The 18,785-nt window shown below is 52.1% G+C and overlaps 1 protein-coding gene across 4 annotated transcripts in view; it reads left to right on the forward strand.

Moving 5' to 3' along the window:
* The window catches only part of LOC103671695 (kelch-like protein 29), a 214,417-nt gene that overhangs the window by 166,582 nt on the left and 29,050 nt on the right, over positions 1–18,785 (forward strand). The window contains exon 2 of one of the 4 annotated variants that reach the window (XR_005832767.1): positions 1,921–3,920. The exons of 2 other annotated variants lie outside the window; for them this stretch is intronic. Coding sequence is in view for 1 of the 2 variants with exons in the window: in XM_040622941.1 (XP_040478875.1) it covers positions 10,361–10,522 (162 nt within the window). In the remaining variant the exon portion in view is untranslated. Of the gene's footprint in view, positions 1–1,920; positions 3,921–10,360; positions 11,209–18,785 lie in introns of those variants that run through there. One more of the 4 variants, XM_040622941.1, reaches the window with a different exon arrangement.

Raw genomic sequence — 18,785 nt, forward strand, 5'->3', positions numbered from 1 at the left:
GAATGTGTGATTTCCCTTGTGATAAACGATCAGGCAGTGATCATGCGCTGTGAGACAGCTTTTGTGCACGTTCGTGCCGAGCTAATGGGTTTTGCCTGAACGTTGAGCTGCAGCCACGGTTTGGATTCTATCTTCATTGACTTAAAACCCATCTGTCAGTCACGAAATGTGTACCATTGAAAAATGTCATGATTTCCAAAGCACCCGTTTCAAAACCTACAGTGTAGGGAGGGCAGACCTGAGGGGCTTGCACTTTAAATGTGTGACTGAGGGGGCAAAAAGAGGGGAGAAGACAATGTAGTCATCCGCATTTGTAAGGGGTGAGCCACAGGAATTCTTCTAGATTCCAGAAGAAAGCTGCCAGGAGAGCTCATTGACTAGAGCCAGGTGTGTAGATAAGTTAGCTTTTGCTAGGAAGAATCATCTGAAAATGTAGTGGCTTACACTTTCACAGTTCTATGAGTTGGCTGTCAGTTCTGGCCCGGGCTGGCTCTCTCATTGGTCTGTGGTCAGCTGCAGGTTGACTGAGGCCGGCTGATCTAGAATGGCCTCGCTCACACATCTGTGCTTTGCAGACTGCCAGCCAGTGTGTACCCGTTCTCCTCCGTGGGGCCTGCCGTCCTCTATCCGGCTAGCTCAGGCTTGTTCACACGGTGCTCTCAGGCTTCCAAGAGAGGCAGGAGGGCGAAGCTCAAGGACTTTTGTAACCTCTGCTTGAGGCACATTTGCTAAAATCCCACTGGCCAAAGAGGTCTTGTGGCCAAGCCAGATTCAAGGAGTGGGAAAAGAGACCCTGCTTCTTGATAGGACGTGCTGTAGCACTGCACTGCAGCGGGCCGGGCGTCTAGGGCTGGGAAGATTTGTGGTCATTTTTGCAACATACCCCTAGGCTTCCCAGAACACTTGCTTAAAGCCAAGGCTCGCATGCCTCCAGCAGAAAGGATAGGGTCGATCTGCTACCATCCTGTACATGGCCTGGTGTGGGAAATCAATATGGGACCCACACGTGACTCGTATACTCCTGGATTACACACCTCCCACCTACGCCAAGAGCTGCCTGGTGAGGTCTGAAAGAAGGTGCCCAGCAAGAATTGTGTTACCAGAGAGAAGGAGGGGCAGCTGGCCCCCAGGGAACCCTGCAGGGTGCATTTACCTTGAGAATCCACTGCTGGCCAGGACTTGGCCCTCCATGATCCTGTCATGGCCCCCAGAGTCAGTGGGACTGGGACATCACTGTTCCCAAGACGTTCTCACAGACAGATGCTGGTAACCAAGGCCCAGAATTTTAAAAATCCATCCCAAGGAGACCACCTTCATGGATTTTGGCCAGTAAATTTCTCCCTGTGAGAATCTGCATGGCAAGACGTACTGACAAGCCTGAAATCAGGAAAGGGAGCCAGTTTTGTGGTGCAAACGTTCAGTAGCCAAAAATTGGGCGGCCCAACGGCTCTTTCTCCCTAATAGGCTAAATCTTGTGCAATTTCCCAAAAAGCCCTTGGAAAGGGCTCTTCTTAAATTAGGTTTTCTGCAAACAGCATCATTCAAGATGAACATAAATCTACTTCTTATTCACTTTTAATGGTTTTCCCTGTTTTACTTAATTACTCATGTTGCAATTAAACAATTTTTTTTTCATTGAGAAAGGACAGTATTTTAGCTACATTATGGGTTAAATAGGCTTTGGAGAACTAGTCTGGGAGTCTCATCACCATTTATAACATAGTTTTTTATAGGGAAAGTATGTTCCAAAATCTAAACAGCCAAATTACAAATGAACTTTCAGAACCCAACCCGTTTGCTAACTGGGAACTGTCTGTAATGCTAAAAATAACTCGGGGAAATAAACATAAAAAGAAGAGCTGAATACCCCTCGGTATAATTCGTTCACCATCAGCATCTACAGATTTCGTTTAATTTCAGGGAGGAGAATTTCCTGCAAACCCAGGCTGACCCTGTCCCTGTTTTACTCACTTTCATGACACAAGCCGCCAAACTGGCGTGAGCCCCCCCAAAGCATAATGCAACCGAGAAGAGTCACTGTGAAGTCCCCACAGAGCTAAACGGATGTAATGAGGCAGATGATCCATCAGTTTCAGCGTCCCGTTGGCTGCCCTGCAATGAAGGCTCTGGAGGACCCTGGGCTGCGCTGGCTACCGGCTCCACTAGACGTCTTCATTTGCATCGTGAATTTGCCTCTGTAGAACCCGTAGGCAAGAAACGTCATTTTCCTCTGGAAAATAAGGGCCCCATGTGCTCAACAGAGCATCCGCGTGCACTGGCTCCTAGCACACGCCTTTCCTGTCGACGGGGTGGGATCCCTGCTGTTCCAGCCACCTCTCTCCTGCCTCTTATTGGAGATGGACGAACATGTGGGACCCTCTGGCACCATGAGGGGGGTCCTTGGGGCTGGGGATGGAGCAAAGTGCATACAGACACTAGAAGGCCAGTCATCAGCACGTCCCTCCCTGGACTTACACCCCTGGCTGCTGGCTGCCACAGTCCCCACTCAGGGTCCTCATTAGATGTGCTTCTGAGGCCAAGGCATTTTGGTTAAGCGTGCTAACCCCCACCCCCTACCCCCACCCTCTTTGGTCCTTAGAGGCCACAAAGGCTTCCCCATTGGCCACTCCTTGGGTTGTGAGCGAGCAAGACTCCTTGCCCTGCCCAGACAGAGCTGGGGTGCTAGAGGGAGTCCCTCGCACCTGGAAGGGTGAGGACTCAAAGCCCACAGGACTCCCCTGGGCTAAGAGGCTGGAGTCAAGGAGCTGGGGACAGTTGGAAGAATCCCAATCACTCATCCTTTCAGAGTTGACTTCTTTATTTTAAAAACATGGATTTCAGTGACTGAGAGGAGCTGGGGCAGAAGGACAGACTCATGAGCCTGGCTTCATCGATGGCTATCTCAGGTTGGTCTGCTTCCAGCTGGCTGTAAAAGGTGGGCCAGGGACTCCCACACTGAAGGCTTCTCTCCCTCGTCAAGAGTAGATTTACCCACCTCTGCCGGTACACTGGCCAGCCCTGGGCCCCAGCTCTGACTCGTCTGTGATCCTCTCTGTGGTTCTAGAACAGCATCTGCCTTCAGGTTACCCCGGGGAAGCTCCTCTGGCCGCAGAGAAACCTGAGCACAGGGAAGCCTTTTTCTAGGTTAAAAGAAACCCACCCCAGCACTAGACTGGCCCTGAACATGATTTCAGATTCTTGACATAGTACTTAAAGAATTCCTTCATCCCGTTAGGAGCGGCCCTCAGGCTGGCGGGTTGGGTGCAGGGGTGGGAACAGGAAGGTGACCAAGCCTGCAGATGGGTCAGGTAGCTCTCGCCGTGGGAGCACAGAAGCTGGAGAGCCTCTCCAGGCCTGATGAAACAACCTTCGAGGTCTGTCGGGATGTTGCTGGCGGTCTACCTGGCGTGCATTTTCTTCCCTTCTTCCTTCCTAACAGAATCTCAGTTCTGGTCCGGTATCCGCCACTTCTCATGTTTGGGGGAAATTGAACCCTAGCCCCTACTGGGATTACGATGGTTCTAAGCCAGGTGTCGGTGATCCCAATCCCTTCAGCCATTGTTGGTTTAGGAAGGGTCATGTGACCCAAGTATAGCCATGGAACAGAAGGGTAATGCTGTCTGAGGACTTTGGAGGAAGGTTTTCTTCCTTCTGAGGAAGAGTCACAAGAGCAAGGCCATCTTTCTTCTTCTGTACTGTCATGTCTGGACATGATGCCTTGAACCATCATGCTACAAACCCGAGGATGAAGCCAACACATGAGGAATAGGAAAAAAGAGACAGAGAGAGAGAGAATTCCAGAAATATGGAACCAAATCCCTAATGTGCATTCCTTCCTGCCTCTGGGCTTCTTAATATGTGAGCTAATACATTTCCTTGTTGTATAAAAAAATAAACAAAACTCAACTGCGTCCGTTGTGTGGAATGCTCCCTAGTGACAGCGTGGGTGTCTTCATCCGTCTCCCAGACCTTGCTTGGCACATTGGTTTGCCAAAAACAGCTGCAGTGACCTTTGAGAGTTCAGTTTACCTGTTACTTATTCATTTCGGCACTCACTGCTTTGTACAGGGATTCTGCTATCTGTTGCTTCCCTAAATGCCAACACCAGAACATAGATGACTACTGCCACACTCCTGTGTTTTTGTGTGTTTCTGGCTGAGGGAAATCCACCAACACACTGGATGCCCAAACCATGGGTCACTTGACAGTTCATCCCTACCACCCATTTTAGCTGCAATTCCCCAGACATAAGAAGAATCCTCATGCCCCAGGGCCTTTGCACGTGCCACTCACTCTTGCCTACCCAGAAAAAAACTCCTCTTCATCCAACAACTGACAGCCCCTATGTTACTACCTCTGTGGTGGGGGAAAAAATGCTATTATTTCTCTTGTTCCCGTAACACTTTTGTTTATGTTCCTATGTAATGCCTATAATATATGATACTTACCCATCTATTCATTTGTACCCTTATTAGGCAGTGAACTCCATAGGAATAGGCTCCATGTGATGCCCAGCATATAGAGGGTCTCAGTAAGTGTGTAAGGACAGAATGAATGAATTTATTGCTGGGGTCAAGAGGTTGAATGCCTTTGACATCATCTCCACCTACGTGGCAGATCAACCTTCAAACTGAGTAATTTCTGTGGACGGGCATGATGAGGATGTTGAAGACAAGACCCACATGGGGAGCCAGAAAGAAGCCTTCACAGGCTCACAGATGGGACCCGTGTCCCAACAATGAAACATGGATGCCAGTGTGGATTTTACATACCAAGGCCTTTGCCCTAGGTCCTGCGCCCCTTCCCATCTCTCCCAAAGTGTTTGGATTCACGGGCTCACAAAAGTTAGTATTTATTCAGCACTAGTACTTTCCTCTCCAATATTAGTATTTTCTTGGGACTTTTTCCCATTTGCCTGCAATTTTTGGCAGCCTTTTGCATTTGGTTGTTTTATTTAAGGCGCTCATGTAGTAATTATTTTGTTCCAGGCACTGTTCTAACCACTTTCCCGACATTAACTTTTAAAATCCTCATCACAGCCCTCTGAGGTACCTACTATTACCACCATTAGAGACGAGACAGGCCAGGGGACTTGACCGAGATCACTCAGCAGCCTGGGACTCGTGCCTGGGCAGTCTAGCTGCAGAGCTGGACATGGAGCTCTCTCTGGGCCCTGCCCAGAACCATCCTCCGTGGAACCTGTTGAATGAGCCACTGGCTGAACATCTTGCCATTGACATCTTTCCCTGAGCTCACAGCACCTCCTAGAGAGAGCGGCAGGCTCCCCACTGCAGCAGTGTTACTCATCAGCGATCTGAAACAACCACGAAGGCCAGGACCACAGTGCGTGTGGGATTTTGTGGTGCACCCCCATCCCTCCTAGAGGCCCTGCTGCAGTTCTGTTCACTTTCTCTCTGGTCAGCTCACCCTCTTTCCTTAACATCTAAGCCTCATGTGTGGTATACTCTGCTCGGATGCAGGACTTAGGGGACTGTGGAGCTTTGAGGCCACGGCCTCTTTCTCGGGGTTTCTTGTTTTGGTCCACGACAGAGTCCACAGCTGGTGTCCACTGGAGTGGCTGCTTTCAGAATGCTTTGGCCTGTTTCATTCCAGAAGGGCATTCTAGGTCATCACGACTGCCCACAGGTATGGCCTGGTGGGCTTGGGGCAGTACCCGAGCTCAAGGGGGGCAGCTCCGTCATCTTGGTAGATTTACACCTGGACTGGGGAGTGGAAATGCCATAGAATCGTGGGCTGGCCACTCATGTCGGGCAGGGTTGGAACAGCCAAGACTGGATGCTATCTTCTCTGTGAGCTCAGCTCTGCTCTAGGGGGCCAGAGAGAAGAACAAAAAAGCTACTATTTGTTATGGGACTTGTTATGGTAAAAATGGCAAATTGGATAGCATATATATTTTCCAATGAAAAAATATTACAAATAAATAAATGCCACACTGTCAAAACAGAGAGGAAACATCTGTGTAAATTCAGGGAAAGTGAGGCACCGAGTAATTTCCCGTATTAAGAGAAATGGGGGTGCTGGTCATGGTGGCCAGGATGGAGGTCAAACGCACACTGACAGGGGCTTGATGGGAACGTGAGGAGGAACTACTGAGGATGGGCAGTCGGGGGCCTGGTGTCACTGAGGGATCCCTACCATGACGCACGTGGCTGCCCAACTGCCTTGGGAAGATGCCTCCGTGCGCTCCTCTCCCATCCACAGCGAGATGACTGCCAAGCACAGTGGGAACCCAGGCCCTGGAGGAGGAGGGTCCTGGGGGTGCTGGAGCCCTTGGCGGACGAGGGTGCTCACTTTCTCTGCCATTCCCAAGAGCTGGGGCTGCAAGTAAAGCCTCAACTGTGCTGTGCTCACCGGTGGTCATTGGTCTCGCCAGCAGTGAGGCTGCTTCACACGTGGGCCTCCCCGGCACAGGGGGGTCCTCGAGCCCCATGCTCTCAGAAACCACATGAGGAAGCAACTCAGGACTGCCAGCCAGCCAAGACCCTAGACGTGTCCTTGGGCTTGCCACTGCCCCCAGCAGCAATGTTCATTGAGCCCTCACTATGAGCCAGCCAGGGCTCTGAGTGTCTCTGCCCCTGTGAACCCCCTGCATCCCGTGAGGGGTGCCCTGCACAGCCTCCTCATATAATGCAATGAGGTCATGCAGGGTCCAGGCCTACGCCATCCGGCCCCCCGCAGGGGAGGGTGTTGCTACCTCCTTACGAGGCTGCTGTCGTGAGCGGGATCCTCATGACAAGAAGAAAGCAGGGAGGAGGGAGGATTTGAGCCAGCGCAGCTCGCCCCAACTGAGCTCCCAGGCCCTGCCACCCGTCTGCCCGGCAAGAGAGCCTCACCCCAGCCAGGAGCAGAGCAGAGACTCGCACTGCCGCCACCACCCACATCAGGAGTATGCTGAGGATGTGATTTTATTCCCCCACAATATGAGGCTGAGGAGAGGATATTGGGCAAAATATATTGTACCCATAATTCATATTAATGGGAATTCAATGGTGGCAACTTGTCATCTGTTAGATTAGAAGGGAATATTGTGAATATTGTGTTATAAAGGCATTAAAAAGGCATTATGAATTGGGTCCCATTGCTGAACGTCGTGTTCCTTGTAAATAATTGAGGAAGCAACCGGTGCTGGGCATTCGGGATTATCCATTTTTGAGATCCCAGCAGTTCCCTCACCAGGCTGATGGGGCCGCATTGATCCGACAGCTCCCATGGCTGTGGGGAAAGTCTGCACCTGGCAGGTCCGAACGTTCCGTGAAATGAGCATTATGCTTCCAAACAGACTCTTCCTCCCCGAAGAAAGTAGTAACTGCCACATCCAACATGAGATTCTAGGTGTTTCTTGAAAAACCTTCCAAGTCCAGATATTCTATGTCCCTTGCCTCCAGTCCGTGGAAATCTGGCTTCCCAGGCAGGGCCCAGGTGGGCTCTGGTGGCATGATCGAGTCAGCAGCAGCCTTCTCACCACCACTCACACCCACCTCTGGTTCCCTCAGTGGCAAAGACTGGAGCACCAGTGCTCCCACATTCAGACAGCTGGTCAAGCGTTAGCAGCTTCGGTCCTAGTGGACCAAGCCCTGCTTGGCCAACACCCATCCACAGTGGGCTTCTTGGTCCTGCTCTGCCACCTGAAGGATCTGTCACCTGCTGTGATGCCATGCCTCCCCTTAGCTCAGACCCCTGGTGTCTCCATATGGTCCTATGAAAGATACACAGGGCTTCCTGGTTGGGGTCCAGTTCTAGCTTTTGTTATCAAAGCCGAGAATTCGGCTCAGAACAGAGGAATGGCTGCCCCCACCCCGCCCCCAGGAAAATCTAAAAGAAGAGTAGGGGAGGAAGCTCCAAGTCTTTGCCCCATGTGCACATCTGGGCAGAGCTGGTGAATCGTCCTGCATCTCTGGCGTGGACTGATCAGAAGACCCTCTCCCTGACCTTGTCCTGTCTGGGGCTCTGGCAGCTGAAGAAATTCTGTGACCATTGCCAACTTTGTGGGCAGTTCGGAAGCAGCTGGTCATTGGTAAATGACTGACTCCCCCTTGTCATTAGAGGTGTTATTCCAGGATTTCAAATGTGACCTGTCTGAAACCAGGGCAGGAGTGAATAGAGAGAGGAGGAGGGGCTGCAGCTGGAGGGGCAGTCAGGGCCAAAGGTTTGGTTGTTATGGGGAGGGCAAAAACGGTCATTGGTCGGCCAATGCTATTAATCAAACCTAGTTGGGATACCCGTTGCACTGCAGGTGTAAGTATGTAAGTATTTACACATCCTTGTCTGCACCGTGATGGGACTGGGAGCCCAGACTCCAGATTTGAGCTGCCAGGTTCAAAGCCTGACTCTTCTACTTTCTAGCTGTGTGACCGTTAGCAAGTTACTTCCCCTCTCAGAGCCTGGTTTCTTCCTCTATAAAATGGGATAATAATACCTTCCGTTAATTGGGTTGTGGGGGAGAGTAAATGAATTAATAATACAAGGCCCTTCTCGCAGTCTCTAGTGTCTAGTAGATACTCTATACGTGTGACCCACCATTATTATTATTACATGGCCTTCACTGTGTGCTCTCCTCCTCCCTGTCTCTCTCCCTGTACAAAGTGGGTCCTTGAGACATAAGATCCTGCCTTGGGTTTCACATCGCGAGCACCTCACACTTGCCTGCTATGCGCTTAGGAAATAAGTGTTGAATTACCAAATTGTATTGTGGGCAGAAGAAGGTGTAGTCATGGAAATCACTTGTTTTACTTAAAAGAGAAAAAAATAGCTGCGCACTTCTGAAAATCATCTTCCACTCTTCCGCGGTCCTGTAGTCTCCTTTCAGAGAAGTTCCGCAACTGCTTCTTGCTCGTGGCGTGGCATCTCAGCGAGCGTCGTCAAGAGCTTGCAAATACATTAACTATGTATTTGAAATGCATGTCGCTCCTCGCTGATTAAAAGGATCCCAAAGTAAGGCATTTTGCAAAGCAATTACTGTGCTTCCTTGAAATGAAAAATCCTCTCCTGTATTTGATGGTCTCAAATCCAGAGCCGGTGCCTTGAACAGCCCTGGGCTCCAAGCCACGTTCTGTTTGTTGGGGGTTGTCGTGATAGTTGGGTTGTTGTTCTTCTTCTTTTATTTTGTTTTGCTTTTTAAACCATTTGTGGAGGTCCAGGCACTGTGCCAAGAGCTTTACATGTTTTGTCTCCGTGCTTACAACAGCCCCGTGTAGTAAGCCTACAATTACCCCCATTTTGCACATGAGGAAACTGAGTTTCGGAAAGCCTGGGGACTTTGCTCAGGGCACCAGCTCCTACATGGTAGAAGTGGCATTTGAACTCAGCCCTTTCTTAGGTCAAAGCCGATGCTTCTAGCTCTCAAGTCTTTTGCCTGGATGCCTGCCTCCTCTGGGAGCCACAAATATAAAGGGTGCAGAATTGAACTCCCTGTCCTCAGGCTCAAACCTGCTCCTCCCCGGCACACCTAGCTCCAGACCAGGTCCACCACCTGCCCAGCTGCCCAGCCACCTGGAATCCCGCTCCTTCCCCATTCCCATCACTGCCACCAGCTCCATCTTCAGATGTTTCTCGAGGCCATCCATTGTCCTCCATTTCCACGCCTACTGCGGTCGTCCTGGACACCATCAAATCTCACCTACGGAATGGGGACAGTCTCCACGCCCATCTCCCCACCTCCAGTCTGCCCCTTCCTCCCATCCATTCTCCCATCACTGCAAATCTGATCTTGTCACACCACCGCTTTAAAAAATGTGCAGGAGCGCCTGGGTGGCTCAGTTCGTTAGGAATCTGACTCTTGATCTCAGCTCAGGTCTTGATCTCAGGACGGTGAGTCCAGGCCCCGAATGGGGCTCGACACTGGGCATGGAGCCTACTTTAATATATATATATATACCCAAATACCCCCAACTTCGCCTGAAGATAAAATGGCTTAAGGCCCTTAAGGCCCACCTTGCTAGCCTCTTATCTCTCCCCTCTGTACCTCTGCACCCCTGGTGTCCCACATTTCAGCCAGACGTCAGCTGCAAGCCCACCTCTGACGCAGGTGAGTCTGGCTGGAGCATGCGAGTGCCACAGTGCCATGCGAGGCAGACCATGACCTGGGCTCTTACCATTGAAAAGATGCTTAACCGTTCTGTGGTCTCATTTTCATCATCTGTAAACTGGAGACAACAACAATACTACTTTACAGGACTCGCATATCAATTAGGGAAATTACAGGTAAAAACAAAAAACAAAAAACCTAGCCCACCACTGGGCAGATGAGAAGAGCTCAGAAAATCCTGGGGTTGTGGGCAACAGTGGACTCCACATGAGTTTTGTTTTATAGTTAACTTCCTAGGGGCTGATTTTTTTACAGAGATGGATGCTCGTCTGGAGAAACACCAAGTATGAGCATTTATACAATGACATCTCGCTGGTTTCTGCCGTGTTCCTCCAAGGATGTCAGGCCCCTCCTGTCCGTGGCATAGCCTGTAGAAACGTCTGGCCTTCCGGTGAACGTGGCTGCGTCTCCTTCTAGCCCTCCCCACCCCACCCTGCATTTTGTGCGTCCCTCAGCTCCTCTCTCATTTATTCTTCAGCAAATGTGCACACTTTGTTTCCCAAGAGGGTTCTGATGGCCCAGGTGGCTTGGCAGGGACTTCTGTGAGAGCAGTTTCCCTATCGGAGAATAACCCCAGTGCCCTTCTCTCCTGGGCACCCCGTTTGTGATGAAGGATGGGGGACCCCATGCTGCCGGCACGCACACCCCACTCAGGGCTGTGTCGGTGTGTTTAAGAACCATTGTGAGTTGAAGTGCTGGAGTGCACCCTTCGAGCCCAGCCTTTGGAATCTCTCCCAAGACACAAGCATTCGTGAAGTGGATTGAGTTCTGATGACCTTCCGGGTAGCCTGCTGCCCCCGCCTCACTTGCCCCGGACACCACGCCTGAGCTGGGCAACCAGAGGCCTCGCTCGCTTTGAGCAAGCCCCGCTGCCCCCAGGCTCCCAGCTCCGGCGCCTCGCCGACTCCAGCAGTCTGCTCATCAGGGCAGGCCACAAAACGAGGAAGAAAAATCTTTTTAGACTGGAAAAATAGGGCTGCTGCTGTTTTATGGTGGTGTGGTTTATGGTTTTCAAACATTTTAATTAGTTTCATTTTTAATATAAATGCACCCTGATGTTTTGTGCAGGAAGGGCACAGTTCTTAAAATCTCAGAAATAAAGTAGGAGAATGACAGATTGGCTATTAAAGCGTCATACTCAGATGTGTTATTATTATTATTGTTATTTAACATTGCTAAGCCCCAACACTGAGCCAGGAGGGATGGTGCAGGGTAGAGCGCCGAAAGGTCTAGGGGTGCCAACGATTCAGGGTGGTGGTGTCGGGGGGCTCCCAGAGGGCTGGCAGTTACTTTCTCAGCTGCCAGAGGTTGCCCTGCCCCACAGAGACTTCTTGGGGTGCCCATCAGCCATCTGGTTAGTGGACTGAGGACGCAACTGGGAGGTCTAGGCTCTGTGTCGCAACCCCGTCCCATGCTCACCGGTGAACTTGCTAAGATTTCCCGGCACCCTCAGCGCCCCCCAGGTAGAGATTTGTTTCAAGATAGGCGTCTTCCGAAGAAACTCATCTTTTCTTTAAAACATTTGCATCCATGAGAAAGCAGGGTTAGACAGACAGGATTTTATTTCAGGGACACTCCTTGTAGTGGGTTGAATAGTGCCCCCCGTACAAAAAATCCAGATCCACCCGGAACCCCCAAATGTGACCTTGTTTGGAAATAGGGTCTTTGCAGATGTCACTAAGGTAAGATTCTCAGGATGAGATCGCCCTGGATCAGAGTGGGACTTCAGTCCAATGACGAGGACCCTTTGAAGAGAAAGCAGAGGGAAGGTTGACACGCAGAGATCAGAGTAACACAGCCACAGACCGGGAACGCCCGCGGCCACCAGAAGCTGGCAGAGATGAGAAAGGGCTCTTCCCTAGAGTCTTCAGAGAGAGCACGGCCTGCCGGCACCTTGATTTTGGACTCCTGGCCTCCAGGACTGAGAGAGAATAAATTCCTGTCATTTAAGCCCCTGGCTTGTGGTGATTTGTCGCGATATCCTAGGGTACTGGCTCGCTCCACGAAAGTGTCTCATCCCAGTACCTCCTTAGAGAAGGCCCACCTGAGTGGGGGCTGGTTTTTCGCAAAGAACGCTCTTGATGCTCTGAGTTTAATCCAGGAGCAGGATGGCCTGCTGACCTCTCTGCTGAGTTGAAATACCATCTCACCTTCTTCCTCGGTGTCAAAAGCCATTTCCGCAGGCTTTCTAATGACCACACACCTGTTTCCTGTGACATATGGACTCCAATTTGGAAAACTCTCAAAGGGCAAGTAAAGCGAGAAGCCAGGTTCTCCCACGTCCTTCTCCCGTCCTACGGCAGCGTCCCCGCCGCGTGGGAGGACACTGTGGTGGCGTCTGCGTTTACGCATGTTGGTGTCTGCAGAGAGAGACGGATTTGTGAGTTTGGGGCAAGACTTTTGCTGTGGCTGGCATGAGAAAATAGGAATGGACAGATTCTGCTGGTTACTCCTCCGGCAGAAGGCTCTTGATCAAATGCAGAGAGCAATCAAGGAAATTCTTTAAATCCATCAACCATGCAAGACAACTAAAACCTCCAAGCCCTAACTGCTCCCCTGCTCTCACTGACTTTAATTCAGAGGGAAATTCTCTTTGCTGCCACCTCTACTGCTCTTTGACTCAATGTAAGTAAAAGGAGAAAAACATGCTGGAGCTGTGGCCACACCTCATCCTCAAAGACGCCACTTCGAGTGTGTGGATGGCAGCAGGTCATTTTACAGAGTTCCGAGGCGAGCACTGGGCAAGGAGAGGACTTCTACAAACCCTCACAGCCACTCAGACTGAACAGCCAAGTGGAAGCCAAGGCTTGGGGGCCTATTTCAGGAGATGGGGCAATCCCCAGGCAGGCTCCAGTCGGCCGGCTGGGCCTGTGGCTGTGTCTTTTCCCCAGCTGGTCCCCTGAGTCTGGGTATGAAAGTAGATTGCAGCCCAAATGTGTACCCAGCTGTTGCTGGCAGCCCGAAGCCCGTCCCGGGGCAGGCGTCAGAGCTGCTCAGAGATATTTATTCTTTAATCACTTAGGAGTTGGAAACAGAGCTGTGTACCGTGCTCCTGGAGAAAGGCACACTCCTCCCAGATTTGCCCTTTGGGGATTAAAACGGCAGAAACTCTGGGAGCAGAGAATCCACATTTGGGAAGTACTGGGTCTGCCCAGTGGTGTTTAAGCTAGTAACTAAATCCCTTGGAAGTGATTTAACAACTTGGGTTTAATTTCTCTGGAGAAATGTAGAAACTGTTTGAACTGATCACATCCTTCCAAGCCTTTGGCCACACCGTCACCCCACATTGGCAATGTTGGAGCAAGTCCTTAGCCAGGGAGACTGGAGGATAACTGGGGGCAGAGAAAGTCAAGGGCAACACCCCTTGGTGTAGACACTTGGCCTCAAACAAGGAGAAAATAGGAGATTCAGACCATCGTCTGACTAGACTAGACCCCACGGTAGGAACGGCCACGAGCGTGGGGATAGATGCACAGAGAGACGCCAAGGGGCCCTCGGGAAGGCCAGACAAATACATGGATTGGTTCGGTTGGCCTAGCCTGCAAGAGACTGCTCCAAAAAACAGTGCCTTTCAGGGCCGGGGTGGTTCTCCCGAGCACTCGGCAGCATGGTAGCTGAAATCGGTGTAAGAAAGGAGATAGATTACAGGAGGCGGAATCGGTTCCTGAAAGATTCTTGGAGTCGAGCAGTGATGAGCAGTGATAGCCGCAGCTCACTGCTAACCGGGAGATTTATGTGACAAGATTATCGATGGTATTAAGCACATTTAGAAGAGAGGATTATACCTACTTCTGGGTCAGTTCCGTGCCACCAGGCCCCGGTCTGGCCAGCGCGTTAACAGATGGGCGGCCGGCTGCACAAAGGTGAAGCTAAATATTTGCACAGTCACAGGAAGAGGGGGACACAGATGATGAGTGTAATGCTTGGTAGCTAAGTTCAGATCCAAGCGAAGGATCTGGCTCGGGGTCACTGCCAAATCTGGGGAAGCCTCCATTTCTACCTCCTCCCTTCCCTCCCCACTTGCATCCCCCCACTGCCCCCAATGGCCTCCCCAGATCTTTGCCAGTGAACTTCCACCCCCAAGAGGAGGGGACCCACAGGTACCTGGAAACAGGAGGGTGGCGTTGGGAGGCATCAAGGGGTGACGGGAGGGAGACTGTGCCCAGGCCACCAGCCACCTTCCGGGAAATGGACTTCTGGGAATAGCAGCCGCTTCTCCAGAGGAGGAGTGGCACTGTCATCACTCTGCCACGGGAGAGCCTCAAGCTAGACCAGGCAACGCTCCAGAAGTCGTGCTGCTGGGAGCAGTTCTCCGTGGCCTTTCAGAGGGTGGCTGTGATGTGGCCTGGTGGGCCCCTCTCATCTGCGATGCTGGGAGCCAGCAGTGAGCAGAAGGAGACAGAGGGGCAAGCCTCCAGGCAGGCTTCACTGTCTCTGGATGCCCCCCCTTCAGCCCCTGACTCCGGGCTTGTTGGGCCACCCTCAACGTTGTGAGCAGAGAGTGGAATGTGATCTCAGAAAACGTTACTTTTGAAAAATGGTGGTAAAATAAACGTAAACACAGAATTCACTGTTTTCAAGTGCCCAGTTCGGCAGCATTTTTGTACACTCACAGTTTGGAAACCATCATCACTCTGCAGTTCCAGAACATTCTCATCACCCCTAAAGGAAACCCAGACCCGTTCCATAGTCACTCCTCATGCCCTGCTCCCTGAAAGCATTCCTTTTTTAAAGTAAGGGTAGGAGAGAGAGCTCTCGTGGAATGTCCCCTTCACCAACATGGAGGGGGGTGGCCTGGGCGAGGGTTACCCGCCCCTCGTCAGGAGGCTGCCTGGGCACACGCCACGCTGCGTTTCACTTGTCTGAACCTTCTCTTTCCCCCACCGGCTCCGCCAGTGTCTTATTCCCCGTGACCTCAGCTCCTAGCATAGCAGCTAACACATAAAAAGCTTCCGCCACATTTGTTGGACAGAAGGACATAAAAACCAGTAATTCAGTAGCCGATACGCTACATCTCATTGTTTGGGGACATAACTCTTTGTCCTCTAGTTGTCATACTTTTGAACCCTGCACAGAAAGAAGCCAAACCCAGAGTAGGAAGAAAAGGCCCTTCATGTCGCTCCTTTTAATTAGGCGTCCTGTTAAATTGCAGCAATTTTGTACTGTGGTCCCCTCAGCGTGTCTAGAAGCTCTGAAGGAGCTCTTAACCAAGAAAGCCAGGAGTTCATTTTTATTCTTTTCCTCCCTATTTTCTTTTGAAGGCCAATTTACTTTTTTTAGACATTTTGCTTTGTGCCTATGCCGCTCGTTGGGATTTATGTCTATAACGTGCTCCTTCCACGAAGGGGAAGGGTGGTGGAGTGGAATCCCCGGGACCCCCCACCAATCACTTTTGATGGAGTAGGACTTGGAGAATCGATTATTTTGCCTCATAATCTGAAGAACATACATTGTTCTCTCACCTGCTGACATGGAAATAGAAGCCCCCAGGAGAGCTCTGCTTTCCCCCACCCCTGCCCCCCCTCCTTCTCAGCCTCCCCAGGCTGCCTGAGTCCCCACTCTGCTCCCTGGCGGGACCTGGAAAGATCAAAGGGACAGATGACAGTGCTTGGTGGCCATTTGTCACTCTATCGGAGGGAACCGGTTGCAGTGTTAACAGTCAGGCCTGGTCCCGTGTTTCATGAATATTTTAGAATGTTTGCTGGCAGAATTCTAACTGCACCGCGTCCTCCTCACTGTACGTGTCACCCATATTCCAGAGCTTAATGGAGACTTTGGGGGAAGGAAGCACTTCTTCTCCACTAGTCTCCTTTATTACCCTAAAACATGCCGGCTAAGCTGTTCCGTGTCCAGGGTCTGAAATCCCTGTGGTCCTTCTCTTTCTTGCTGCGCACCGAATCCCGACACAAGGACAGGAAAACTGGCTTGGTTTTTATTGACGGAATATTTGGGGGCTCAGAGAAGAGGAAGCTTGGGCCCTGGCCCCATTATGACATTTCTTTCGGCTGTCTTCAGCCTGTCCGGTAGCGGTTTATTTCTGAAAAGCCCTCTCACCTGCCCTCCGCTCACCCCAACCCACCCTGTCCTCCACACCCCATCCACAGCCCACCCCTCCGGTCAGTTTTCATGGAAACCTCTGACAATTCTGACATCCTCATCCCTTCCGGGCAGTTTGGACTTGACCAGTCCCCACTGTACGTTTCCTGATGACCCAGTAGCAAGGACTGCTCCCCTTTGTGGCCTCCCCATCACATTGCCTGGCACAAAGCTGGACAACAGCGGGCCTCAGAGGGAGGCCATATTGGTAAGAGGCCACATGAGGCCCAGGCCTCTCCTTTTCCTGGTGGGAAAGCACCCTTGCTCACTTGGGAGCAGGCCAGGCAAGGAGCAGCGTCATGGGGCTTCAGCACCCCTCACCACCTTCAACTTCCACCAGCATTAAAGAGTGGCCCCAGTGTGGGCCTTCCCAGGCCTCCCTCGGGCACCAAGGCCTTGGAGACACATGCTCCAGCCAGAGGTGACTCTGTTTCCCCATGTATGCGGTTGTTCTCCATGCTGTGATAGGGATATCTCTGGGCTTCTCACTCCCTGTGGTATTTGTGGCCAGTCCTGCCTCAGCTCCCCGGGGACAGAGGCTTTCGTCATGGAGCTGTTTTTAGGAGAGACGGGGCAATTGCCACGATCCTTTGCTGAGTGGTCACATGGAACAAAAATGAGACCACGTGTGCCAGATGTCTCCATAACCCTTGAAATGAAGAAACGCTCTGAATCCCGTGTTCCTGACTGGCTTCCTTTGACTGGCTCCATCTTCATTGCCTCCACCTGGCACCAGGTGGCACCCTGTGCGTGAGGCCGGCCACACACCAGGGCCAGCCCCGGAGCAGCCTGGGGTCTGGAGACTAGTCAGCCAGAGCTGTTTGCAGAGGGCCGCATGGTGCCTGGCCTGGGCCCAGCCGTCAGCGGCCTCGGCATTGGGCACAGCGGGGGTGAGGCCAGAGTGGCCCCCTGCCCATAGGGGAGCCCAGTGGGGAGTCAGGACACTCCAGCCAGGCAGCCAGCTACGCAACCTACAGAACAGGAGAGAGCCTACAAGGCAGCACGTGGCCACTGGCTTGGGGGCCACAGTGCCCGTCACCCTCAGACCTCTTGATACACCTGAGTAAGGTGTAATGGGGGGTGTTGTGGGGGTAGGAGGGGGTGTGTTCACATCTTTGGGGAATGCGGAATTTGGATTTTTCTTGGACCCAGGATCCTGATGAAACACACAGAACACACACTCAAGATCATTGACGCTGAGGCGTGTTAAGTGCTGAGCTGGGAAAGACACCTGCCCTGGAATGGCAGGGGAGGCCCCCGGGGGCCAGGCCTGGACGTGCAGATTAGTGGTGTGGAGGCCAGGGGAGGCCTGGGGTCAGCTCTGCACTCCCCACACTTCTTACTCTGAGAGAATTCTCCGACAAAGGTGTCATTCACCAGACGCTGACGGACACCCGTGCTGTGGCGGGCGGGTGCGCAGGGGCTGAGCAGGGCACCGGTGGCCTGGAACTGGCCCAAGGGGCCCGCGTCCAGGGCAGTGCTTCTCAGAGCGTGACCTGAGGACTTCCTGCTCCGAATCCCATGGGGTGTCTGTCTGATGGGCAGGTTCCCACGTGCCACCTCTCCCCCAGCCAAAGTGTATTGATTCTGAATCTCTAGGGCTGCAGCCTGGATTTGCATTTTTACCATGCTCCCCTGGGACATTTTATGAGTTGTTCCGGGCTGTCCCTGCAGGATGCTGGATGCAGTCGTACCGGGCCCAGCCGGGTATCCCTGCAGTCCCCAGGAGGAGCCGCCTCACCCAGAACTCTGCCGTGAGGCCTGGTGAGGGTAGGGGGGCCGCCCGGACAGCCCCCCGGGAGACAGTGTCCCCACGCTTGAGCTGTGCGTGCTGCGGGGCCTGCGAGTCTGTTTCCTCTTTGTGTCATGCATGCACTGTGCCCAAAGATGGAGGATTGCAGACACTGGTCTCCTGGCCTTACCCTGTCTTGCCAATAAGCTTCATTTATGTGTCTGTCTCCTGCAACACATGTGCTCCTCCAGGCCCGGGATCTGTCTTATTCATCCTTCTCTCCCTTATGCCCAATGGGCTTTGACATGTGGAAGATGCTCGATAAATGTCTGTTCATTTAATGTAATCTGCTGAATTGAGGCAGAAAAGGGCCTAGTGGCCTGTGGGCCCCTTTCCTTGGACCCGGTGAGCAGGAATAGAGAGAGGGCCTGGCCTGCCATCTGAAGACCCCGTACCTCCCCCAGTGAGGAAATATTGATTCTGCTGTTTGTTTTGCAAGGAAGCTGTCCCCACTGGGACAGCCAGATCTAGTACAAGTGAAATGGAAACTGGGAAGGAGGCAGCATTCTTGCAGCTGGTCTATTAATAGGGTGGCCTGGGCGTGTCCGGGCAGAGGGAGAGGCCCTCGGGGCTACTGTGGAACCCCGCTCGTCTGCCCACCTGCCTTGGCCCACCTCCACACTGCTGCAGATGGAGGTGGGAGATGCAGCAGGTGTCAGTCCAGGTCACCTTTGAAGCAGGAGCCAAGTTGAGCAGCCATGGCCCAGGATTCCACAGAAGAACTCCTAAAACCCCTGTTGGACACAGCACAAGGATCAGCAGACAGACAGCACATCTGGGACCTTCAGGGAA

Source organism: Ursus maritimus, unplaced genomic scaffold (assembly GCF_017311325.1).
Source record: "Ursus maritimus isolate PB19 unplaced genomic scaffold, ASM1731132v1 scaffold_6, whole genome shotgun sequence".
In the NCBI taxonomy this organism is placed as follows: domain Eukaryota; kingdom Metazoa; phylum Chordata; class Mammalia; order Carnivora; family Ursidae; genus Ursus; species Ursus maritimus.